Raw genomic sequence first — 26796 nt, 5'->3', positions numbered from 1 at the left:
TAACGAGTGTTTTCCTAAAATCGTCAAATTCGTTAACAACTTCGTTGTTGGTTTTATAATTGTAGATTAGGTTTAATGTGTCTTAATAAAGTTCTTCAGATCCGTTAATAGTAACACATACTTTGCTTCTAAAATATTGTTTTTTCATGAAAATTTCCAAATCTGTCAATAACCGCCTTGTTTGATGATTCTATAATAGTTTTTCAAGAAACTATTCTGATACGTCATAGGTTTTTAATTATGCAGTAACGTCAACGGATGACTCTAGTTTGGGCTTGGAAGTGACTGTGAACCAGGGAATTGCTGGGAAAACGAATATTAAACTGGGTTTTGGTGAAACATTTAAAGAACTGAAACTAAAGATACATGAGATGACGGGGAATGTTGTTGATGATCAAGTTATCGTCTTTTATACTACTTTCGTTCGAGTGGTTTCTCGGAAGCAGTCCCACGACGGTCTATTGTTTTTGTCTCTTATTATATATTTAGCATTTCTCTGATTTATGACATATGATTGGGATTTACTATAGACACGCTACCTCCGTTATTTGTGTTTGTGGTATCCGAAGACGGGACTGACAAGATACCCGTTTGGGTCAATCTTTTTGATAAAGTTGAAGAAAAGCCGAAGCTTGAGTTGGAGAAAGATCATAAACAGACATCTTCTTCCCAACAAATCACTCGTGTAGAACCAAATACCAAAGAAGAGAAGTCATGCATGCATGTAAACTTCAACATAAATATTAGTTTCTTACTTGGATGCGTCAGCTCTAGCTACAATTATGTCTTGACAGCAGTGTCTTACTGCAACAATCTCATTCTTTTTCTTCTTTTTATTTTTTAAATAAATGCTTTCAACTTGCAAAACAACATACCAGTCTTTCACATCTTCATTTATTTATTAATTGCTTCATGATTTTTTCTCCCCCGTCAGGAAATTTTCTCAACCTCCAATTAGTAAAAATTCTCATCTATATACGCCTTATGAAAAGTAAAAAAAAAATATCAAATATCAGACAATTTGATTTAATTAAGGGGTAAAGATATTTCTATTAAAGTGGAAACTTAGAGCAATTATTAAAATAAGTATCATATTTATATAATGATATTGATAAATATATTTGATAATGTTGACAAACTTGACAATTTGATTATATTTGTTGAGTTAAAGGGTGAAAATGAAATTAGTCAATTTTGACTCTCTTTCTTGATTATAATTAGTTGTATTTGACTTAGTACATGCGAATGAATTTAAATTGATGCTAATAATTGTATTTAGATTTAATTTAACCTTTTATAATTTTAAATAGGTTCAATTTAATCTATTATTATATGAGAAGTCATGCTAATAAGGTCAACTCAATCTTTTTAATGTTGATTGTTAGAGATTTTAAAAAAATCACTTTAAATCATATTATAATCATAAAAGATTAAATTTTTTAAAGAGTATAATGATCATACAGTCGACGAATTAAATATCATTACTAAAATTTTACTTATTTATTATAAAAATCAATAATTTATCATAAATATTAATTTGTGATTAAATAAATGTGAAATTGCTTTAATCAACTTATTTTATCTATTTTTTAAAAGATAAAAAACTATATTCAATTTAACTTAAAATCTATAACCATTTTTTGGTTTACCATATTTACATGGTCGTTGTTTATTGTCCTAAACCTTTCGTCTGAAATTTACACAGTCCACTTTTTCCAATGGATAACACAAATAGTATCTACAAACGACGAGAACAAAATTATATGGATTCAATCCGCAATTCATCATAAAGGACATGTAAACGCATTATTTTTCTGAAAAATCACTGCTCAGTCCAAACTAAAATGTTATTATTTGCGGGTCACACATGGAGCTCACTAAACTATACATACATAACAAACACACACGGGTACGAGACACAGACGGGTACGAGACAACTCTTGCTCTGCATTTTCAATCATTTATTATTTGCAGGGCACATGAGAAGCTTATTATACAACAAATACATGAGATGCATCATGAATCATCTGGGATCTATGGTGAAAAAGGTTTGGATAAAAGTAAGAATTACAATTATTAATGCAGCAAAAAAGGCAATTATAGTCCACGGGGTACTGAAATGAGTATTGTAAGCTTCAGCCAACCATGTCTTCCACTTAGTTGTGTAATGTTTTTGAATTTGCTGCTTAATAGCAATATATTTCTTGCTGGGGGCCACAACATTATCGAGGTGCAAAGTGTCAGAAAATATTTTAGTTGGTAGATCAGCACCCAATTCATTGAAGAGATTAGCCAAGTCTTCGTCGCTTCCGAGCATGTTTCTAAATACACCACTTAATCTTAGCTCCTTCACATCTTCAGCATTGTCAATCAATGAATCCATGAATGAAATGAACGAGCAAAATTCATATTTGCTACGAGCATCTGGACACAGCTCATACGCTATGAGGTTTTGAAAAAGATAAGGCGTGTTATCATTCAAATAAAACATTGGAAGTGTCAATTCCCCGCTAAACCACTTAGATTTGAAATGAATCTTATTCAATGCCAATGAACTTCCTCCTGACAAATTTGGTATCATCCGAATCCCTGCTTTTTTTAGATCTCGTACGTTCTTATAAGTAAAAAAACTGTCAACATCTGGGTTTATTTGAAAATTGTTATCTTCATCACCATCATCTTGCTGGTTTGGGTTTATATTTAGCTCCATTTGATTGTGGATCACCTTTATGGGTGACATTAATAATAAGCGATAAAAATCGAGTATATGAATTGGTTTAGGATTTTGGATAGAGACTCCTGTTGCGCCGTTTCGTTTGAGTTGACCAAAGAGACAAAGATTGAAAAATAAAAATTCCAACTCGGGTCCTTCCTCTTTGCTTAGCATCTCAAGTAATCTCCTTGGAAGTTGGTTTTCCAACAAAATTGAATCTCTCCAAATTTGCAATAGTTGGTGAAGCGTAAGGTTTAGTGCTTCTGGACACTGCATATCCATATTTTCCATGAAATGAAGCAAAGAACATCCATCCACAAATAACAACCAAGCAAGGTCATTGCCATCATACTTCCGTGCTTCCAATATCACGTCATCAGCAAGGTCATTGCCATCATACTTCCGTGCTTCCAATATCACGTCATCAGCAAACTCTTTCTTCAATTCTTCCATGTTATCTTCTATTCTTTTAAGCAAAACTTGTGTCACTTCATCAGAATCTAGATTTTCATTGTATTTTGCAACAAACTCTGATGTCCACAGAAGTTTATAATGCTCTCCTTCCTTTAGAATTTCACTATTGTGATGGATGGGACCAAATGATATCATCTTTGGTGTACAATACTGACTTTTTTTTTCACTTGGAGAAAGATCATTACAGACATCTTCTTCCCAACAAATCACTCGTGTAGTAGAACCAAATACCAAAGAAGAGAAGTCATGCATGCATGTAAACTTCAACATAAATATTAGTTTCTTACTTGGATGCGTCAGCTCTAGCTACAATTATGTCTTGACAGCAGTGTCTTACTGCAACAATCTCATTCTTTTTCTTCTTTTTATTTTTTAAATAAATGCTTTCAACTTGCAAAACAACATACCAGTCTTTCACATCTTCATTTATTTATTAATTGCTTCATGATTTTTTCTCCCCCGTCAGGAAATTTTCTCAACCTCCAATTAGTAAAAATTCTCATCTATATACGCCTTATGAAAAGTAAAAAAAAAATATCAAATATCAGACAATTTGATTTAATTAAGGGGTAAAGATATTTCTATTAAAGTGGAAACTTAGAGCAATTATTAAAATAAGTATCATATTTATATAATGATATTGATAAATATATTTGATAATGTTGACAAACTTGACAATTTGATTATATTTGTTGAGTTAAAGGGTGAAAATGAAATTAGTCAATTTTGACTCTCTTTCTTGATTATAATTAGTTGTATTTGACTTAGTATATGCGAATGAATTTAAATTGATGCAAATAATTGTATCTAGATTTAGTTTAACTTTTTATAATTTTAAATAGGTTCAATTTAATCTATTATTATATGAGAAGTCATGCTAATAAGGTCAACTCAATTTTTTTAATGTTAATTGTTAGAGATTTTAAAAAAACCACTTTGAATCATTTTATAATCATAAAAGACTAAATTTTTTTCAAGAGTATAATGATCATAAATTGATTTTATACCGTCAACTAATTAAATATTATTATTAAAATTTTATTTATTTATTATAAAAATTAATAATTTATCATAAATATTAATTTGTGATTAAATAACAATGTGAAATTACTTTAATCAACTTATTTTTATCTAGTTTTAAAAGATAAAAAAATTATATTCAATTCAACTTAAAATCTATAACCATCTTTTAGTTGACCAAATTTACGTGGTCGTTATTTATTGTCTTAAACCTATCGTCTGAAATTTACACAGTCCACTTTTTCTAATGCATAACGCAAATAATATCTGCAGACGACGAGAACAAAATTATATGGATTCAATCAACAATTCATCATAAAGGACATGTAAACGCGTTATTTTTCTGAAAAATCACTGCTCAGTCCAAACTAAAAGGTTATTATTTGCGGGTCACACATGGAGCTTACTATACTACATACATAACAAACACAGACGGGTACGAGACAACTCTTGCTCCTGCATTTTCAATCATTTATTATTGGCAGGGCACATGAAAAGCTTATATACCAACAAATACATGAGATGCATCATGAATCATTTGGGATCTATGGTGAAAAAGGTTTGGATGAAAGTAAGAATTACAATTAGTAATGCAGCAACAAAGGCAATTATAGTCCACGGGGTACTGAAATGAGTATTGTAAGCTTCAGCCAACCATGTCTTCCACTTAGTTCTGTAATGCTTTTCAATTTGCTGCTTAACAGCAATATATTTCTCGCTCAAGGCCACATTATTATTGAGGTTCCAGTCAGAATAATTATTAGTTGGCAGATCATGACCCAATTCATTGAAGAGATTGGCCAAGTCTTCGTCGCTTCCGAGCAAGTTTCTAAATACACCACTTAATCTCAGCTCCTTCACATCTTCACCATTGTCAATCAATGAATCCATGAAGGAAATGAATGAGCAAAGTTCATATTTGCTACCAACATCTGGACACATCTCATACGCTATCAGGTTTCGAAAAAAATAAGACGCGTAATCATTGAAATTAAATATTGGAAGTCTCAATTCCCCACTAAACCACTTAGATTTGAAATGAATGTCATTCCATACAAATGAATTTGGTATCACTCGAATACCTGCTCTTTTTAGATCTCGTACGTTCTTATAAGTATACCAACAACTAGCATTTGGGTCTATTTGAGAATTGTTGTATTCATCACCATCATCTTGCTGGTTTGGGATTATATTTATCTCCATTTGAGTGTCGATCATCTCTCTGGGTGACAGATATGTTGAGCGAAAATAATCGAGTATATGAATTGGTTTAAGATTTTGGACAAAGACACTTATTGTGCCATTACGTTTGGATTCACCAATGTCATAATGATTGGAAAATAAAAATTCTAACTTGAGTCTCTCCTTTTTGTTTAGCATCTCAAGTAATCTCCTTGGAAGTTGGTTTTCCAACAAAGTTGTATCTGTCCAAATTTGCAATAGTTGGTGAAGCTTAAGGTTTAGTGTTTCTGGAAGCTGCTCATCAACATTTTCCATGAAATGAAGCAAAGAACATCCATCCACAAACAGCATCCAAGCAATTGTCATCATACTTCCGTGCTTCCAATATTACGTCATCAGCAAACTCTTTCTTCAATTCTTCTATGTTATCTTCTATTCTTTTAAGCAAAACTTGTGTCACTTTATCAGAATCTTGATTTTCATTGTATTTTGCAACAAACTTTGATGTCCACAGAAGTTTATAATGCTCTCATTCCTTTAGAATTTTACTACCATGATGGATGAGACCAAATGATATCATCTTTGGCGTACAATACTTCAGAAACCTGTCATTACGTCGCAACATAAGAGGTACCCTTTTGATCTTGGGAGTTGAAATTCTGTTCTTATCAAATCTTTGTTCAGCCTTTTTTAGTTGGGCAAGCTTCTCATCTAATTTCCTCCTCATTATTGAAGAGTTGGCTGGTCTCCAAAATTTTTGCTAAGATTCCTTGTGTTTTTTCCAGAACTATCTAATACAAATACAAATGTTATAAATCAGGGCACAACATAAAAATCAAATAAAAGGGAAAACACTCACCATTAGTCTTACCTTATCTTTTTCCTTTCTTTATTCCCAATTTTTTTTATATATATGAATCACTAAGAATAAATTCTACTATTGATTGTTTTTTACTACGATCACTATGTAATTTTATTGTCTTGATAAATTTTCTTTCAAAATTAATTCATGAATTTCTCAATTTTTACAATCCTCCCTTCAAATTCTTTTAATCCCAAAATCTTTATATCATTTTTTGATTGTTGTTGAAAATCTCTATAAATTGAACCTATATTGAATCATTTTCTACTTAAAACTCACTAATCAAAACATCACACATTTCACCTAAAAATAAATATTAGACTTATATTTTTCCTTGTCTAAAACTAGGATCTTTCACCTCACAAAATCTTTAAATATCATTATTTTATTTTCTCCTTTTGAACCATTTTAATAATTTTCTATCTCAAATTCATCGTATTATACTTCTTATTATTCGATTCAACATTAAAAAAATGATGGTCGCATGTAAAAGAAAGTGATAGGGGAACTCAAACCAAAGTCGAGCTAATAATTCCAGAGAATGAGGGATAAAAAATGCAAAAGAAAAAAGAGAGTAAAATATACATCAACACATGAAAAAGAAAAGAATAAAGTATAGCAAATTAATCATAAATCATAATGACGGATAAAATAATAAGTAAAAAAATTTAATTAAGCTTAAATATGTTTACATCTCTATGATCAATATCATTCTGTCTTTTTTTATTCTCTGTAAATTTTTTTGTTAATTTTAGATTCTTATAATTTTCTTAGTGCTATCTTTTAGTCTTTATTATTAGCTCTAATTAATTTATTTCTAAAATAAATAAAAAATATAGAATATTAATTAAGATAACAGATAATATTTTAAATTAAGATAATTAAATTATTTTTGTGCATAATTTAATTAAGTAATATATTTATTGTTTATTATAAGTAAGAAAAATTACATGTAATTTTATATTTTATTTTTTTTAATATAATATGAAAAATATTTTTTTAATATTATTCTTACTTTTCAGTTAACCAATTTATTTATAACATTATATTTTAAAAATATAATTTAATGAAACGCTTATAATTTTTTTTCTTCAATATATTACTTTTATGACAAAATTACTACTTGTTACACATAAAAATAAATAATTATATTACAATTAATTAAAATTAATAAATTGATACTTAAAAGTAGCATTAAAAGTTAGGTATTAAAATACATTATAAGTAAATTATAATATATTTTAAAAAAATACAATATTAAAAAAATTAACAAAATTAAATGTAAGAATAAAATTAAATACAATAAAAATTAAATTATGATAAAAGGAATATATAAATTAAATGTAATAAATATGATTATTTGTAATATATTAAAATTAAAATTAATTGCAAAATTAAATTATATATAATTATATTATTTTATATAATAATAAATATATTAATTAGATCATGCATGTAAATGTAATTTAATTATTTCAATCTAAAATATTATTTATTACCTTTATTATCTTAATTGATATTTTATATTTTGTCTCAATTTTTGTGTGGCAATTTTCTTTCTCCTTTTAGCACAAAACTAACTAGAATTATTAATAAGGATTATAAAGCAACACAAAGAAACGTCAAAGATCTAAAAATGAATAATTATTTCAGAGAAATTAAAATAAGACAAAATAATATTTGCAAGAAATTAAATTTTATTTAAGCGAAAAAAAAAGATGCATTAATAAAAGGTAATGACATTTCTTATATACAATTTTATTTATGACATTAAATGAACATAATATATAGTTAATTAATAAAATAGAAAAAATACATTGCAGGGCATTTTTTCTAGATATGATATTTACATTGTTGAGAGCTCTTTAGTTTCTAACTCTTTCCTTATTAATGCCGAGAAAAAAAATGGAGATAACTGCGCATTATGCTGCTGAAGCATAAAGGGACTGTAGCAAATGCATAACAACTACCGATTAATTAGATCACAGTATAAAAAAAAACCTTTATAACTTTGTTGGCCTAGGGAAAGTGTGCAATTACCAACAATTTTAAGAACAAAACTTTTATAAATTTTCTTTTGTCTTTTATTAATTATTATCATAGAATTCATACATTTTTATAAATAATTAAAATAATAACAAATAATATATCTACCAAGAACAAGAAATTACTTTTATATATAGATATATAGAGATAGATAATATAGTCATAGGCTTACAGCAGTTACGGTAATTTTGAAATATAAACTTTAAAGCAAAACAAACCATGACATGCATGCAAAGGAACACTACACCTCAAAATTAGAATATCCAAGTATGATTAATCATTTAGTAAATTAAAAAGTACGATAGACAGAATCAAAGTGTCGCACCTGAGAAAAACTCTGCAGTGTCCTCTATGGCGGAGATCGGAGTGAGAGTTTGAAAGCTACGCCAAGTACTGTGTTATAAGAGCTTGAAGAGGCCTTGGAAGTGGAGATCAACGTTTACCTTTGCCAACATCAAGATGCGGACAACTGGAAATATTAAACTAGCAACTTGCACATGTCAAAATTAATAAAAATAAAAATATTGAACTTGCAAATTGCAAGACACAGACAAAGATAAATACTAATTAAACTTGCAAGTTGCAATTACATGTAGTGCCCGTTTCTCCATCATAGTATGATATTGTCCGCTTTAGGCTAGGCTCGCACGGTTTTGTTTTAGGACTCCTTCCCAAAAAGTTTCATACCCGCATCAAATCCAGCTGAACCGTTGACTCTGATACCACTTGTAGTGCCCGGTAGTCTACCTGTTTCTCTACCATAGTATGATATTGTTCGCTTTGAGCTAGGCCCGCATGATTTTGTTTTTGGGCTCCTTTCCAAAAGGCCTCATACTATATGAAATGGTGGACACCCTTATAAACTAGCCAATGTTCTTTCATTTTACAGACGTGGGACTTGGGATAAATCCTAACACATACATAGGTAAACCCAAAAATACTATTAAACTTGCACATGGAAGCAACTATCTGCTTTTGATAACATTATCATCTTGACTTGATTTTTCAAAAGTCCATAAACATCCACATATTAAACTTGCAAATCGCAAGACGAGGACAAAGGTAAATATTCAACTTGCAAGTAATAATTACAGTACATGGCCAAATATATAAATATAATCCTCTAATTAATGCGTTTTCCTTTTCTTGCTGTATAAATAGTTATTTTAATTCCACACTTGTTTTTGAAATTTGTTCATTGTATAACATGCGAAAACATTGAGTTGTAACTTGTAATTATAGCTTTATTTAGGTTTCACTGGATGATTTAATTTGATTTTGATGTTTTCTTTATAACCTTAAGCCTTATATGAAATTCATTTAACTAATCATAGGTTTAGCATCATTAATTAAATTAGGTTTTGTTTTCTGGTTTGAACAGTCATTGGTTGTTGTCCTTTCACCGTCAATAATAACTTTATCTTTATCTTTATTCTGTTATGTCAAGCTTCTACACATTTACTCGGCTCAAAAGTCGTTTGCTGTAATCAGGCACGTCAAATTTTTTTTTTTAATTATACAATAGAATTTTTATTTTATTTTTAAAAATAAATTAAAATTATCATTTTTTTATATATATTTTTATTTTAATATAAAATAATACGATTATAATGTTTTGTTATTCTTATTATTAATTTTTTTATGCATTATACTTATAAAAGGAAAAAATATATTTTTGATTTTTTTTTAAATTTTTCAAAATTTTGTTCTAAATTTTTAATTTATTTATTTTTTCTTAATTTGGAGATACGTTACTTTTGATTTATTCGTATAATATTTTATAAAACTCGATAATATAAAAATAAAATTAAATAAAAATATAATATATCTTATTATTATTATTATTATTTCTTTAATATAATAAAACATGTTATTTTTTAATTTAAGGTTTAATATGTTAAATGTTTAATGTAATAAAAATATAGTATATCTATAACCATTTTTTAGTTGACCAAATTTACATGGTCGATGTTTATTGTCTTAAACCTATCGTCTGAAATTTACACAGTCCACTTTTTTCAATGCATAATGCAAATAGTATCTGCAGATGACGAGAACAAAATTATATGGATCCAATCAACAATTCATCATAAAGGACATGTAAACGCATTATTTTTCTGAAAAATTACAGCTCACTCCAAACTAAAATGTTATTATTTGCGGGTCACACATGGAGCTTAATTACTATAACAAACACAGACGGGTATGAGACAACTCTTGCTCCTGCATTTTCAATCATTTATTATTTGCAGGGCACATGAAAAGCTTATTATACCAAGAAATACACGAGATGCTTCATGAATCATCTGGGATGTATGGTGAAAAAGGTTTGGATAAAAGTAAGAATTACAATTAGTAATGCAGCAAAAAAGGCAATTATAGTCCAGGGGGTACTGAAATGAGTATTGTAAGCTTCAGCCAACCATGTCTTCCACTTAGTTCTGTAATGCTTTTCAATTTGCTGCTTAACAGCAACATATTTCTTGCTGAAGGCCACAACATTATCGAGGCACCAGCTGTCAGAATACATTTTAGTTGGCAAATCATGACCCAATTCATTGAAGAGATTGGCCAAGTCTTTGTCGCTTCCGAGCGAGTTTCTAAATACACCACTTAATCTCAGCTCCTTCACATCTTCAGCATTGTCAATCAATGAATCCATGAATGAAATGAACGAGCAAAATTCATATTTGCTACGAGCATCTGGACACATCTCATACGCTATGAGGTTCCGAAAAAAATAGAGCGTGTTATCATAGAAATGAAATATTGGAAGTCTCAATTCCCCACTAAACCACTTAGATTTGAAATGAATGTCATTCCATGCAAGTGAATTTCCTGCGGACAAATTTGGTATCATCCGAATCCCTGCTCTTTTTAGATCTCGTACGTTCTTATAAGTAAACCAATTGCCGGCATTTGGGTCTATTTGAGAATTGTTGTGTTCATCACCATCATCTTGCTGGTTTGGGATTATGTTTATCTCCGTTTGATTGTCGATCACTTTTTCGGTTGACAGATATGTTGAGCGATAATAATCGAATATATGAATTGGTTTAGGATTTTGGACACTGACACTTATTGTGCCACAACGTTTGGATTGACCAAAGTCAGAATGATTGGAAAATAAAAATTCCAACTTGGGTCCTTTCTCTTTGCTTAGCATCTCAAGTAATCTCCTTGGAAGTTGGTTTTCCAGCAAAATTGTATCTCTCCGAATTTGCAATAGTTGGTGAAGCTTAAGGTTTAGTGCTTCTGGACACTGCTCATCAATATTTTCCATGAAATGAAGCAAAGAACATCCATCCACAAACAACATCCAAGCAAGGTCATTGTCATCATACTTCCCTTCCAATATTACGTCATCAGCAAACTCTTTCTTCAATTCTTTCATGTTATCTTCTATTCTTTTAAGCAAAACTTGTGTCACTTCATCAGAATCTTGATTTTCATTGTATTTTGCAACAAACTTTGATGTCCATAGAAGTTTATAATGCTCTCCTTCCTTTAGAATTTCACTGTCGTGATGGATGGGACCAAATGATATCATCTTTGGTGTATAATATTTCACAAACTTGTCATTACGTCGTAACATAAGAGGTACCCTTTGGATCTTGGGAGTTGAAATTCTGTTCTTATCAAATCTTTGTTCAGCATTTTTTAGTTGGGCAAGCTTCTCATCTAATTTTCTGCTCATTATTGAAGAGTTGGCTGGTCCCCAAAATTTTTGCTAAAATTCCTTGTGTTTTTTCCAGAACTATCTAATACAAATACAAATGTTATAAATTAGAGGCACAACATAAAAATCAAATCAAAGGGAAAACACTCACCATTAGTCTTACCTTCTCTTTTTCCTTCTTTATTCCCATTTTTTTTATATGCACTAAGAATAAATTCTACTATATTGATTGTTTTTTACTACGGTCACTATGTAATTTTATTGTCTTGATATTTTTTCTTTCAAAATTAATTCATGAATTTCTCAATTTTTCCTTCAATTTTTTTTAATCCCAAAATATTTATATCATTTTTTGGTTGTTGTTGAAAATCTCTATAAATTGAGCCTATATTGAATCATTTTCTACTTAAAACTCACTAATCAAAACATCACACATTTCATCTAAAAATAAAAATTAGACTTATATTTTTCCTTCTTTAAAACTTCAATCTTTCACCTCACAAAATCTTTAAATATAATTATTTTATTTTCTCCATTTTGAACCATTTTAATAATTTTCTATCTCAAATTCATTGTATTATACTTCTTATTATTCCATTCAACATTAAAAAAAATGATGGTCGTATGTAAAAGAAAGTGATAGGGGAACTCAACCAAATTCGAGTTAATAATTCCAGGGAATGAGGGATAAAAAATGCAAAAGAAAAAAAAGTAAAATAAACATCAATACATGAAAAAGAAAATAATAAAGTAGAAAATTAATCATAAATCATAATGACGGATAAAATAATAAGTAAAAAATTTAAGCTTAAATATGTTTTCATCTCTATGATCAATATAATTCTGTCTTTTTTATTCTCTGTAAATTTTTTGTTAATTTTAGATTCTTACGATTTTCTTAGTGTTATCTTTTTAGTCTGTATTATTAGATCTAATTAATTTATTGCTAAAATAAATAAAAAAATATAGAATATTAATTAAGATAACAGATAACATTTTAAATTAAGATAATCAAATTATTTTTGTGCATAATTTAATTAAGTAATATATTTATTGTTTAATATAAGTAAGAAAATTACATGTAATTTTATATTTTTAAACCCTAAAATATTAAAAAACTAAATGTAAGAATAAAATTAAATGCAATAAAAATTAAATTATGAAAAAAGGAATAAATTAAATGTAATAAATATCATTATTTGTAATATATTAAAATTAAAAATTAATTACAAAATTAAATTATATATAATTATATTATTTTATAAAATAATAAATATATTAATTAGATCATGCATGTAAAAGTAATTTAACTATTTCAATTTAAAATATTATTTATTACTGTTATTATCTTAATTGATATTTTATATTTTGTCTCAATTTTTGTGTGGCAATTTTGATTCTCCTTTTGGCACAAAACTAACTAGAATTATTAATAAGGATTAGAAAGTAACACAAAAAAACGTCAAAGATCTAAAAATGACTAATTATTTTAGAGAAATTAAAATAAGACTAAATATTATTTGCAAGAAATTAAATTTTATTCAAGCCAAAAAAATAAAAATAAAAGATGCATCAATAAAAGGTAATGAAATTTCTTATATACAATTTTATTTATAAGTTTATACGATTTTTTTTTTTTTTTTGTAATTTTCAATTCTAAATTATAAAGCAATATACAATTACAAACCATGACATGAATAAATAGCACCCGTGTTTAAAATATTTTATAGTTGAGAAGAGAGAAAAAAAAGTTGAGTGGCGTTTTTAAATGTGAGAAATTAAAAAAAAAAGTGAAGAGTTGTGTTGAATTTTTTTTTCTCCTATTTAAATATATTTTTAAGTACTTATAAAATGATTGATTTTTAATTTTGGTTTTTGTAAAAACTTTTAATTGTTTATATTCTTCTAAAGTTTGTAATTATTATTTGCAATCCTTATAAAATATATTTTTATCTTTATAAAATAAGTAAATTTTGGTTTTAGTCTCAGTAATTTTTTTTTTTATAGCTTTTATCTATCTAAAATCTAACATGATTATTTTTAGTCTCAATGAATGATTTTAAAGTATATAAATAATTTTTATTTTAATGATCTATAATTTTTTTAAAAAATGTAATCACACACTAACATGGTATCATTAATAGTTGTGAGTAGTACTTTATATGATCACTTAACCATGAACAAATAAGTAGTATTTACAATAAAAAAATAAATAAGTAATTAACAATGATTACACAATAATTAAGATTAAATGATAATTTAAATTTTTAAAAATAAATTATAAGAACTAAAATTAAAACTTATTAATTTTATAAAGACTAAAAAATCGTTAATTTTTAAATAACCTCTATCATTTTTTAGTGATGCAACTTATTAACAATTTATATATTTTGCCATGTTATATGACATATTGAGATACATCACATTCATTATAGGATTATTTTAATAAGTTTTAAAATTCATATGAACCAAAATAAAAGTAATTGAAAGATTAAAATTAAAATTTATCATCTTCATGGGAATTAAAAAATATTCATATGTTTAATTATAATTTAATAACCTAAACTTAGTTTTTTTTAATTCATGTATGAAATTATATAAATCATACATAACATAGGTAGAACATAAAATACTAATGGCAAGATCCCTACTATAAAGTAAAATAGAAAAATGGTAACCTCTAAAATTTTTTAAAATTTGTTTTTATCCTCCAAAATATTTTATATTAAATTAGTCCCTCTTAAATTATAATATATTAAGTTTGATATATTTTTTTAACTTTGTTAGTAATTGTGTCTTATATGGAAAAAAAAATCCTAACAAACGAAAAGTTTTCTTTTAATTTACTAAAAAATTTCAAATTCATTTTTGTTCTCTAATTTTTTGTTATATTAAATTAGTCAATATAAAATTAGAAAAAATTGACTCTAATTCTTGAAAAATATTACTTCCATCTTGTTGAGGTCCAACAATAGATATAAGCAGATAATTTTATTTATTATTGTAATAGTTCTATTTGTGTGTTATAATTATAGTGAAAACCATTTACTAATGGAGCTATTAATTTTAGTTATGTTTACTAATAGAACATATTTTTGGTTGGTGAAAATGTTATTTTTGACAGAGTATTAAAATGATCTAATTATATATGTTATCCAATCTTTTAGAAAAAAGTTAAATAAAATAAAAACAGAACCTCTTAATGACCAGATTTATTTTGTTCTACTTTTACATTTACAGGGACTAATTTAATTTAAAAGGAAATAGATGACCAAAAAGGAATTTAAATGTTTTTAGAAAGACTAAGAATGTTTTATATTTGTCACGTGTATTTTTATTTATCATGCAGAACATCATTATTGATGGAACTATAATTTTTTTTTAGAGAAACTAATTTAATAAAAAAAAATTAAAAACTAAATGCGAATTTTAATTGTTTTTATTATAGAGAAATTAAACCCAACTTTTACCCTATAGAAAATTAAACTCACCACCATAAATTGTTCTCAATTTAGTGAGACTTTGAAGTCATGGAAACTCCACCGTTTGTATTTTCTTAGATCCCGAACTTCTGAATAATGATCGACATACACCAAAAGAAAAAAGTAAACAAGTATATATAAGATATATATATATATATATATATATATATATATATATATATAATTATATAATTATACACACACATTAATATATATCTACAAAATCTAATAATCTCTCTTGTTTGTTAAAATCTTCTTGTTGGATGTTACATGTTCATGGGAGAGACAGAAGAAGAAAAAAACTAGTAAAATTATGCTTTTGGTCCATTTCATCATTCAAATAAATATTGAAAATCACAGGCATGAGCAAATAAATAAAAAATATTAAACTTACAAAGAAGCTATTGCGTCTGCTTTGTACCGTACTTGATATCCCTAGCTATCTTGATATATATATATATATATATATATATATATATATATATATATATATATATATATATGGAAGTTAGTGACTCTTTGTTTTGAAGTATCAGGATAGCTTCGAAGCAAATATATATCTAACCAAGGAAGGAATGAAATTTGTCTCAAAATTAAAAGTAACGAATCATTTGTAACCAAGGAAGAAAGGGATTTCTCATATTAAAGTAAGCCAGGTACGGTTTCTCAAACAAGACACCCTGAAGTTATGTTTTTTAATTATACTGTAGACATATTAATAACAATATCTGTCAAGCATATGGTCAAAGGTTCATTTTTTTTACATATGTATATAAAAAATATTTGTTGAATTGAAAAATACCAACCCTTAAATTAATCACAATATCTTATGAACTTAATCTTTAGTTTTTAAGAGATTTTTTGGCTTACCGAATATATATATATATATATATATATATATATATATATATATATATATATATATATATATAACTTCACCTATTTTATATATATTTATATTGTCTTCTATTAACTTGTACTTGAATTATTAACAGAGAATAGATCACAAACGATTATTATACTTTAATTCTGAATTACTCATTAGTTTCATTTTCATAAATTATTTTTCTAAATATTGAATCATAATAATTTAAAATATGAAAATTAAGCAAATACTTAAAAATTGTCTATTTATTTTCTACTTTTCAGATTTCGATTTTTTTTTCTTCATGTTTTAATGTTTCAAAAATAATTATAAAAAAAAAACTGAGATTTACGATAAATAAATGGTCATATTGAGCTTCTTCTCTATAAAGAAAGAAACTTAAAAAGATTATTATAAAAATAAATAAAATTTAATGATCAGTTAAAGTTGAAGTGTATTTACAAAATTGGTACAATTTAAAAATTAATTCAAATCTAATTATAAAATTCAAAATATATTCATAAAAAAGGTTAAATTAATCTCCAGGTTCCTATGATTTTAACAAGTTTTTAATTAAGTCCGTGTACTTAAAACACTTAATCTTGAAATTAAATTGTCATATACTAATACTGTTAAAATTCTGTTAATTTATGTCAATTGAAAATTATCACATGACAATGTTTTTCATTTATTTATTAGGAACACATATAATCTTAATATAATAATTATCCTATTTTTTTTTCATTTTTTTGAAGATTTAAATACAGATTTCATTGTATACATACAACTTTACAAGATATACAAAAGTTCTATAATCCTTTTAGCATACTCCGAAAAAAATCTTATTTGTGATGCACACGGAAAAAAGTCATTAATTTATATTCCATTAAAGAGAATTCTCTATTTTAGTGTATATATTATTGTTGACAATTTTAACTTTTAAAAATTAGACAATAATAATTAATAATAGTAAAAAAAAAAGTCTTTTGACATAAGATTTTTTTTTAATCTCTTAATAATTGCTCACTAGTTTTTACTAACATAAGTATTCAAAGAAAAGTATGGAATGTCTTTTACTTACTAATTATATATAAAGATGATTCTTTCTTTTCTTGTACACATTATTATTATTTTTTTTTACACTTTTAGCCCTTTAAAAAGTTGTAAAATAATGATTAATGAAAGTAAAAAAAAACAGTCTCTTAATATGTAAATTTTTTATTTGAATATTTTTATAATTACTTATTACCTTCACTAATGTGTATGTATTCAAGGAAATAGTTTCTTTTACTCACTCGTATATATAAAAAAAAGTGAATGCATATATTGATGAAATTATTTTATGGTATTTATATTTTATAAAGATATAATTTTTATCAGAGGAATATAATTAATTTTTATTTATAAGATCTCTATTTATAGAGAAAATTTATGATATAAAATCAAATATTGATATAATTTTATTCTAAAAATAAGAAAACAAATCCTAAAATAATTAAAACAGATTAAATTTAAATATTTAAAATATAAATAAAAGATTTTTATAAAAATTAATTTATTTTTCTAAAAATATTTATACATATTTTCAACATATATTAATGACAATGTACCTATAATGTCCGTTAATATATATATATATATATATATATATATATATAATATTTATTCACATCATAAATAAAATTAGTGTTATGTTACAATATTAATTCAATCATGCAGTGACTAATTATTTTTTTGTAAGCACACATAAAAGGGTCTTTATTTTCCAACGTACCTATTTTATATCCAAATACCAGATTCAACCCTGGTAATAGTTTCACCATGATAAAAACGCATAATAATTTATTTATTTTTCTGATTTAGAATGGTTTGCGAAAGTGTAAAATGATTAAAATAAGAACTATATATGATAGCATTCGAGCCATTCTCCAATAATGAACGCGCATTAATGTGGTAAAAATAAATCACCGTGTGAGCATTCGAGCGAAGAAATGTCTGGAAACAATCCTCTAAGACCTCAGATTTCACCCCTCCAAAGAGATGCTCCATATTAACTTAGCAAATTGTCAACAGTGAAATTTTCTAGCGTTGAGAGGTAAATATATTCCTAAAGCATCGATCTTTACTAGTAGATTGTAAAAATTATACAAAGGCATGGCGAATCCGTAAACCCTAGATTGTAACTAAAACAACCCAACGTGATTAAGCTATGGATCTATATATTCCACAACTCTCGAATAAACATGTTGCTTAATCGTTTGTATTTTGTTGTTAGCTTTGACATATTCAATAAAAATAAGATAGCTAGCTAGTAGTATAACAACCGGTAGAAAGGTGGTGATTGGTGAGTTACTTATCAAATATATTTATTTAGAGTTTACTTGACATACAATGGCTTGAATGATGTGGTTCATAGAATTGAGTCACGCTCTAAGTACTTGCATCGTCGCTTCATCATGAATGAAATATGTCTCCTAACCCTCCATGTTACTTGGATCCATGTGTCTATTGAGTCGGTCACTTGATTACACAATCGACTCTGATATTACTTGTAGTGTATTGGAGGTTATCATATACATACAAATGTTTTCACATTTTCACATTGGTAAAATATTGTCCGTTTTGAGTCTAGCCCTCACAATTTTGCTTTTGGATACCACCCAAAAGATCTCTATATCAATAAAGACAATCATGTGTATATAAATTTAAGGAGGAGCCTTTTTGTGCTTTTTCATTGACATATTTCTCTAAGTAAATTTTATTTTTCTCAATAGTTTGGAACTCAAGCTTTATTTAATTTTGAAATAGTTAATGTAGATGAGGACTCCAACACTATAAGTATTATTTTTGTAAACGATTTCAGGAATCAAATTCAATAACATTTTTGTAGCATAACTCGATATTTGCAATCAGTTTAATAGACACACAACAAATTCAATAGCGTCATACAAATGTTCATGATCTCGTACTAAGCTTGGATTGATAACACAAAATCTGATAGGTCCCAATCCTAAAAATTATTATTTGCAAAGCAAATGGACTTGGAGACTTTATTATACTAACACACTTGAGAGTTGAGACTACTCATCCTGCATGCATTATGAATCATTATTAGGATGTATGGTGAACAAGGTTTGGATAAAAGCGAGAATTAATATTAGTAACGCAGCCAAAAAGGCAATTATAGCCCATGGGGTATTGAAATGAGTGTTGTAAGCTTCAGCCAACCACGTCTTCCATTTATTGATGTAATGCTTTTGAATTTGCTGCTTAACAAAAATATATTTCTTGCTGAAGGCCACAACATCAGTGGGGAAACTGTCACAATACATTTTAGTTGGCAAATCATGACCAATTCATTGAAGAGATTGGCCAAGTCTTCGTCGCTTCCGAGCAAATTTTCAAATACACCATTTAATCTGAGCACCTTAACATCTTCAGCATTGTCAATCAATGAATCCATGAATGAAATGAATGAGCAACATTCATATTTGCAACGTACATCTGGACACATCTCATACGCTATGAGGTTTCGAAAAAAATAGGGCGCCATATCGGTGTAACTATGTATTGGGAGTCTCAATTCCCCACTAAACAACTTAGATGTGAAATGAATGCCATTCCATATGCATATGCGTCTTCGGCTGAGGAATTTGGTATCACTCAAATCCCTACTCTTTTTAGATCTCGCACGTTCTTATAAGTAGGCCAAATATTTGGATGTATTTAAAAAATTTTGTGTTCATCACCATCATCTTGTTGCTTTAGGATTGTATTTATCCCCATTTCATGGTAGATGTCAATGCTGATCAACTTTTCAGGTGAAAGTATGCTGAGCCATAATAATCGAGTATATGAATTGGTTTAGGATTTTGGACAAAGACAGATATTGTTCTATTTCGTTTGGATTTCATAAAGATTGGAAAATTAAAATTCCAACTTGGGTCCTTCGTTTAGCATCTCAAGTAATCTCCTTGGAAGTTGGTTTTCCAACAAACGTGTATCTCTCCAAAAATACATTAGTTGGTCAAACGTAAGGTTTAGTACTTCTTGACACTGCTCATCAATATTTAATTTCCATGAAATGAAGCAAAAAACATCCATCCACAAACAACATCCAAGCAAGGTAATTGTCATCATACTTCCCTTCCAATAATACATCATCAGCAAACTCCTTCTTCAATTCTTCTATGTTATCTTCTATTCTTTTAAGCAAAACTTGAGCTCCTTCCACAAAATCTTTATTTCCATTGTATTTTGCAGCAAACTTTAATGTCCATAGAAGTTTATAATGCTCTCCTTCCTTTAGAATTTTATTATCATGATGGATGGGACCAAATGATATCATCTTTGATGAACAATACTTAACAAACCTTTGATTACGTCGCAACAAAGCAGGTACCCTTTGGATCTTGGGTGTTGAAATTTGATTCATTTTATCAAATCTTTGTTCTGCTATTTTTAGTTGGTCAAGCCTTTGGTCCAAAATGATGTATAAAAATTGAGACAAGAACATTGGAAGAGTTATACCTGTAGACGTTCCACTTTCCTGTTTGTAATTTCTCTGGGAGTACAACACTATAACCTTGCTCTGTTAGAAGTAAAGATCATATCAAATATGCCTGACAAATAAAATAATTGCAAGAAGGTAATGCAATATTGATAATAAGCCAGGCATATGAAAATACTCGTTAGTCAATAATGGATAGAAGAAAATAATGCTAAGTTGTGAGGAAAGTTGAATATGATCACCTTTGAGAAACATAATGTGTTATCAAATAATGACAAATGACATTCTGAATTAAGTCTTAGTCCTATCATAGCCTCCAAAAAATGTAAAATGAATCTGAATAAAATTCACAGAGCACTAGGCCAATCACATCATCAATTAATACATCATTATAACAGTTAATTAACAATTAAGTACCAAATAACTTGATGCATGAGGTGAAGATTCATCATGCATGATGAGCATGGAATGAGGAACTAAAATTTATGCGCTACACCATTCAACCTTCACCGAGCTTCTCAGTAAACAATTAAAATAAAGAAGCCCCCAGGGCCCCAGTAAATGAAGTGGGAACTAGGAATCAGTATCATCCTGTTTTGATTGATCCCAAGAGTTAGTGACACTATTAATTTTAAAATGCAAAATCTTATCATTATTCCTATTTTATGTAGTAGCAATTGGCGGTGTTTTTGTGTATGACTTATTGGCATCCTGATCTAGGTATCACTGAACTATCTATTCTACCTGTAAGTCAATTTTTCACAAGCAGGTTACTGCTTTAACTGAGCCTAACGTCTCCGTTCCGGTATAAACCTATTTCATCTTTTCAGAGCTTTTAGGCAACAATGCTAATGACATCCTTAATTCCTTATTTTTCCTACTTTTGCTGCATTTGGCATCAATTATAGTGATCAGTTATTTGTTACATTAAAATAAGAAAGTTGAATGCATGGTTTTAAATTGCGGTTGCGGTCGCGGTTGCGGTTGCGGTTGCAGTCGCGGTTGCAGTTACTGCGGTTGCAGGTATTGCGAGTATTGCGATGCGGATTGCGGCTGTTGCGGTGTGAAATTATTAATTATTTGCACTAAATATAAAAAAATGTAATTATTGATATATGTTTTATTTTTAAAGAGTTATACATTTTTATTCCTTTTTTAAAACATCCTATTATTTTAATGAATAATTTTATTTATTTTAAAATTAATTTAAAAGTAAGAGAAACACAATAGTGGTTAGATTAATTCCTACTCAATATTTGTCAGAATATCTCAAAAGCAAATTGTCTCATTGACGCAAATAAAAATCTTAAAAGTACACATTTAGACAAATTTTAAATAGACAAGAAAGAAAAAAAGACATGGTTTGATATAAAATAATATGACTGCCCACAAGTTTCATTGTCATCAATTATCTGAGAAGCAATGCCACCCTTCAGAGATGCATTTCACTACAAGGAAAAAATATGAAATTTTTATTAATAATATTGTAAAACTATAAAAAGCATGAATTTTTTTTCACAAGTGAAAAATTATATATATAATAAATTTATAACTCACATGATACTTATTACCACATAGTAGAGTGACGAGGATGATCATAGCCTGCACTCTCGCTTTGGCTATCCCCTTGTGTGGCTCCTTGTCCAAAAACATAATCAAAAAATCCACCACTTTGTTGTTGATAATAAAGATCATTATAATTCATTGATGGTTGGTGGTATGAGGGAACTTGGTCACTTCCATATTGATTGTATGCATTAAAATAAGGATGTTGATAAACTAATGGTGGATAGTACCCTTGACTACTTTCTGAAGAATCATCAATATTGAATTCACTAAAACTTTGTTCAATATGAGAAGATGAAGAATCTTGACATGACACATTTTGTTTATTTTTTCCTCTTCTAACTCGTGAATTATCTCTTCTATTATCACCTGAAAATGAACGATCAGGAGGAATCATACCTGGCATAGAAGTAGTGAAATCAATTACCAGATTTGTGTCACGCCTATTATATGGAGTCTCTTGATATGGATCATTTTGTCTTTGTTCATCCTCATCATCCTCACCATCATTTTCTTCACCTTCAATATCAACACCATCATCACCACTATTATTACTTGGTGGGCTTAAGTCACCACCATCATTATCACTATCTCCACCTTCCACATCTTCATCATCTGTATCAATTCGAGGCAACCACTCTGAATTTTGAACTCCATCTAAAAGTGGATTTTCTCTTTCTTCTATCCATGCAGATAATGGATCATCTTCTCGAAATATATAATCAAGATTAATTGGATTGAAACTTGATTCAATTTCTTCTTGAATTTTTCTCATTTGATGCCTCATTTTCAATTTCATGTTGTAATGTGTAAAGACAAGTTTTTGCAACTTTTTTGTACTTAAGCCTATTCCTTGTCTTTGTATGAATATAGCTAAACGTACTCCAGTTTCTTTCACAATTTGTGGCTGAAGTTTTTTGACTTAAAACTTTAATAGCCACACGTTGAAGTTCAGGAGAGCATGAACCAAACATCAACCACCATTCAGCTTTTTAAGAGATCAAGCAAAAAAAAGTTATTATTTATAAAAAAATACATTTATTTATTGAGAAAGGAAGAAACTATATTTACCTGGATTCATTCTAGACCAAGCTCTTTGAGCTTGAGGTGTAGCAAATGTTTCACCCATGTCTTTAAACAATACCAACTATATAACATTATATTGTATAAGATATCAATACATAGTTATATAACAATAATTTTAAAAAACAAAATATAATTATTTATTACTAACCGAGTTTAAAGCTTTAATTTGATCATCCATGTTTCTCTCCAATTTCATGATGACCTTTTTGGTCCCTTCAAATGTCTCTCGATACACATCAGATCCATGTTCAACTCCATATTGAAATTGTGGATTAAGAAAATACCCTAAAAAATAAATAGTTAATCAATATGTATCTATAATTGTATGTATTAATGTATTGCTTTATATAATAAACGTAAAATTACAATGACATACCAGCAGAATGAAGATCAGAATGCATGAATTTCCAACGCTTGTCAATTATTTCTTGGTATTGAGAATAATAACGAGAACTTTTTTGAATTGATTGTTTAGCTCGATCAATTGCCTCATATATAAAACCCATTGTTGGTTTCTCATCACCATCAACTAGCCTCAAAACTTTTACTAAAGGCTCAAATACCTTCAATATATCATTAACCTTGCTCCAAAAATCATTGCCAATAACAATTTGTCTTGCTTCAAATGCCAATCCATTTTTGTCTCTTCCAAATTTAGATCGTCTAAATTCTTCTGAGTTGAACATGTTCCTCAAGCCTTGCTTTTGTTGCACAATTGCTTGAAGTTGTAAGAATTGTGTTGCAAATCGGGTAACACCAGGACGAACAATTTCTCTACCTCCAGTGTATTTTTTCATGAGATTTACAATCCATGTGTGATTGTAGATAAAAGTTGTTACAACTTTTGCATCACTTAATAACTTTTGCACATTCTTTTTTTTTTCCTATATCCTCCAAACAAAGATCCAAACAATGTGCTGCACATGCAGTCCAATATAAATGTTGTCTCTTTTCCATCAACTTTTGACCAGCTGCTTTAAGTGCTTTTTCATTATCTGTAATAACTTGAATTACAAATTCTTCTCCCACTTCGTCCACAACCTTATCCAATAACTGAAAGTAGTAATCAGTATTTCTACTGTCAACATTAGAAGCATCAATAGATTTCAAGAAAATTGTTCCCTTGCTACAATACACTAGAAAATTCATAATATGTGTATGATTTACACTATCTGTCCAACCATCACACATTATTGTTACTCCTTTTTCCTTCCATGTAGTTTTCAACTTGCTTATCCATTCTTGCATGCTTTTATATTCAGCTTCTAAATACACATCAGAAACTTCATAAGGTGTAGGGCATTTAACTGATGGACCTACCTCAGCTGCTGCAATAATCAAATTATGCAACCATGGAGAATTTGATAAATTCATAGGTAAGCGTTCATAAATTATAAACTTGCTTACCGCTTCTCCGAGCTTTTTCTTTAATGTTTTCATAAGACCCCCACCTATTTTTGGTTGTTTCATACTTTTACTTCTCACAAGATCCACATTTGTAGATCATAAAACAAAAGTAGCATCTTCTTTTCTTGAAGTTTGACTAACACTCATGTGAGAGCTTCCACCTGATTCATAGATGTTATTAGATCCCTCTGTTTGTTGTCTGAATCGTTGTCTATCTTCCCACTCACGTTGTGATCTAATGCTTTGTTGCGAAGCTATCATCATCTCCTCGTCACTATCTTCTTCATCATCTTCTCTTAATCGAGATTCAAATTCTTCTTTTCTTTTTCTAAAGTCAATTTTCTTTTCTTTTTTATCTTTGAGAAGTTTCATCATATTCTCCCTAACAAATGACGTGACTCTTGGACAACCTGCTACTTGACCTTTATCATGTGTTATGTGTTGCTTCAATCTTGTAATGCCACCCCTTATTATCTTTTGACAAAGTTTACATTGGACATTGTTGCGATTTCCTGCTATAGGTACTCCAAAATGCCATCCAATATCGTCGCTTGGAGCACCTTCGAGTCTTCCTATAGGAAATTCTTCATTTGATGTCATTGTGTATATATATCTGTATAAAATTTTGAAAATATAATATCAATCAATAATTAAGTTATATTTCGAACTTCATAACAATGACTAATAAATTAACATAATAATAAAAATAAATATAAACAACCAAATAGTGATATACATATAATTAGGCTAAACATATTATTATATATAAAAATATTGCAAAATATTGCTAAACTAAACTAAACTAGAAGAAAACTAAACTAAACTATAATAAATAGTTCACTAAACTAAATTGAACTAAAATAAATATTGACTAAACTAAACTAAACTATTATCTAGATTAGTGTACTATAGTTCTAGGAGTTTGAACTAAACTATATCAATTAAATTAAATTATTATTAATTATAAATTAAACTATTATTAATTATAACATTTTTCTATTCACGTAAGATTGTTTTCATTTTTTGTTAATTATAGGTGTGCAGAAATAAAAATAAATTTAAAAATATAAATTATCAATAATTAAAAACAACTTTATATCACAATATAAATTATTTATTATAAATTTAAAAATATAATTTATATAGTAAAAGTATTTATTTATGACAAATTAATTTCAATTTCAATAATTTATATAGGCAAAAATATTTATTTATTATAAGTCATATATATATATATATAATTATCTTCTACAAAAATATTTTTAAGGACTACTATTTAATTAAATTATTTTTAGTTATTTTTCTTTTAGAATAGTGTTTCTTGATATTTTTTCATATAGCTTATAATTCATCATTATTGTTTTCATTTCTAAATTAAATTTCAATTTTTTTAAAAGAATTAATCAATAGTTAAACAAAACTTTCATAAAATAAATTATTTAACACAGAAGATATAAAACGTAATTTACATAAAATAAATAGTACCAAGGCCCACGTTCAAACCACTTAATTTTTTTTTTCATGCACCAGTTAGTCTCCTAATCTCACTAAAGGCCCATGTACACTCATTAATTAAAAAATTTTATTAAAATAAATTTCTCATTAGGCCACGTACAGCCCACGTACCCAAACCACCTAACTTTTTTTCATGTACCAGTGACTCTCCCAAACTCAGTAGAAGGCCCGCGTCCACTAAGTAAAAAATTAATTAAAATCAATTTCTAGGTTTTCATTCCTATCCTATTTCATAAGGGTTGCTGCCTTGTTGGTTCCATGCGCCGTTCTTCCCCCAAAGTCCCAAACTACTCCAGAATCCATATTCACCGCAACATTCAAGCATTTCAAGCCAAAATCAAAGAGAAACAGGGAAGAGGCAGAAAACTTACGATTAACAAAAGCTTCCT

At 28.0% G+C, this 26796-nt stretch overlaps 6 protein-coding genes across 8 annotated transcripts; all 6 read right to left on the bottom strand.

The window, feature by feature from the left end:
- Positions 1-2023: 2023 nt before the first annotated feature.
- Positions 2024-3322, bottom strand: LOC145950099 (UPF0481 protein At3g47200-like). Its single transcript, XM_083061030.1, has one exon. The coding sequence runs from the start codon at positions 3320-3322 to the stop codon at positions 2024-2026; it is 1299 nt and encodes a 432-aa protein (XP_082917156.1).
- Positions 3323-4603: 1281 nt separating this feature from the next.
- Positions 4604-9078, bottom strand: LOC145949642 (UPF0481 protein At3g47200-like). 2 transcript variants are annotated; one of them, XM_083060234.1, is made up of 2 exons: positions 8623-9078; positions 4604-6180 (listed from the first exon to the last, which is right to left on the bottom strand). In XM_083060234.1, the coding sequence occupies exon 2, from the start codon at positions 5756-5758 to the stop codon at positions 4742-4744; it is 1017 nt and encodes a 338-aa protein (XP_082916360.1). In that variant the 5' UTR covers positions 5759-6180; positions 8623-9078; the 3' UTR covers positions 4604-4741. The 2 variants fall into 2 exon arrangements, with proteins under 2 accessions (XP_082916360.1, XP_082916361.1); XM_083060235.1 differs by having other exon boundaries at positions 4604-6176.
- A 1302-nt stretch (positions 9079-10380) lies between these two features.
- On the bottom strand, positions 10381-15908 carry LOC145949640 (UPF0481 protein At3g47200-like). 2 transcript variants are annotated; one of them, XM_083060232.1, is made up of 3 exons: positions 15853-15908; positions 15468-15547; positions 10381-12058 (listed from the first exon to the last, which is right to left on the bottom strand). In XM_083060232.1, the coding sequence occupies exon 3, from the start codon at positions 11992-11994 to the stop codon at positions 10600-10602; it is 1395 nt and encodes a 464-aa protein (XP_082916358.1). In that variant the 5' UTR covers positions 11995-12058; positions 15468-15547; positions 15853-15908; the 3' UTR covers positions 10381-10599. The 2 variants fall into 2 exon arrangements, with proteins under 2 accessions (XP_082916358.1, XP_082916359.1); XM_083060233.1 differs by having other exon boundaries at positions 10381-12054; positions 15853-15899.
- A 6166-nt stretch (positions 15909-22074) lies between these two features.
- On the bottom strand, positions 22075-23218 carry LOC145949639 (uncharacterized). Its single transcript, XM_083060231.1, has 2 exons — positions 22391-23218; positions 22075-22281 (listed from the first exon to the last, which is right to left on the bottom strand). The coding sequence occupies exon 1, from the start codon at positions 23196-23198 to the stop codon at positions 22401-22403; it is 798 nt and encodes a 265-aa protein (XP_082916357.1). The 5' UTR covers positions 23199-23218; the 3' UTR covers positions 22075-22281; positions 22391-22400.
- A 223-nt stretch (positions 23219-23441) lies between these two features.
- LOC145950098 (uncharacterized) lies at positions 23442-24979 on the bottom strand. Its single transcript, XM_083061029.1, has 3 exons — positions 23862-24979; positions 23634-23770; positions 23442-23546 (listed from the first exon to the last, which is right to left on the bottom strand). The coding sequence occupies exons 1-3, from the start codon at positions 24280-24282 to the stop codon at positions 23442-23444; spliced, it is 663 nt and encodes a 220-aa protein (XP_082917155.1). The 5' UTR covers positions 24283-24979.
- LOC145950097 (uncharacterized) lies at positions 24335-25492 on the bottom strand. Its single transcript, XM_083061028.1, has 2 exons — positions 25303-25492; positions 24335-24813 (listed from the first exon to the last, which is right to left on the bottom strand). Exons 1-2 carry the CDS (start codon positions 25490-25492, stop codon positions 24335-24337), a joined length of 669 nt encoding a protein of 222 aa, XP_082917154.1.
- Between the last annotated feature and the right edge of the window lie 1304 nt (positions 25493-26796).

The sequence above is a fragment of the Cajanus cajan genome, chromosome 7 (assembly GCF_000230855.2).
Source record: "Cajanus cajan strain Asha chromosome 7, NIPB_CcT2T_4, whole genome shotgun sequence".
Classification (NCBI taxonomy): Eukaryota; Viridiplantae; Streptophyta; class Magnoliopsida; order Fabales; family Fabaceae; genus Cajanus; species Cajanus cajan.
Note: the sequence above shows the minus strand (reverse complement) of the source record. Positions and strands in the feature narration are given on the sequence as shown.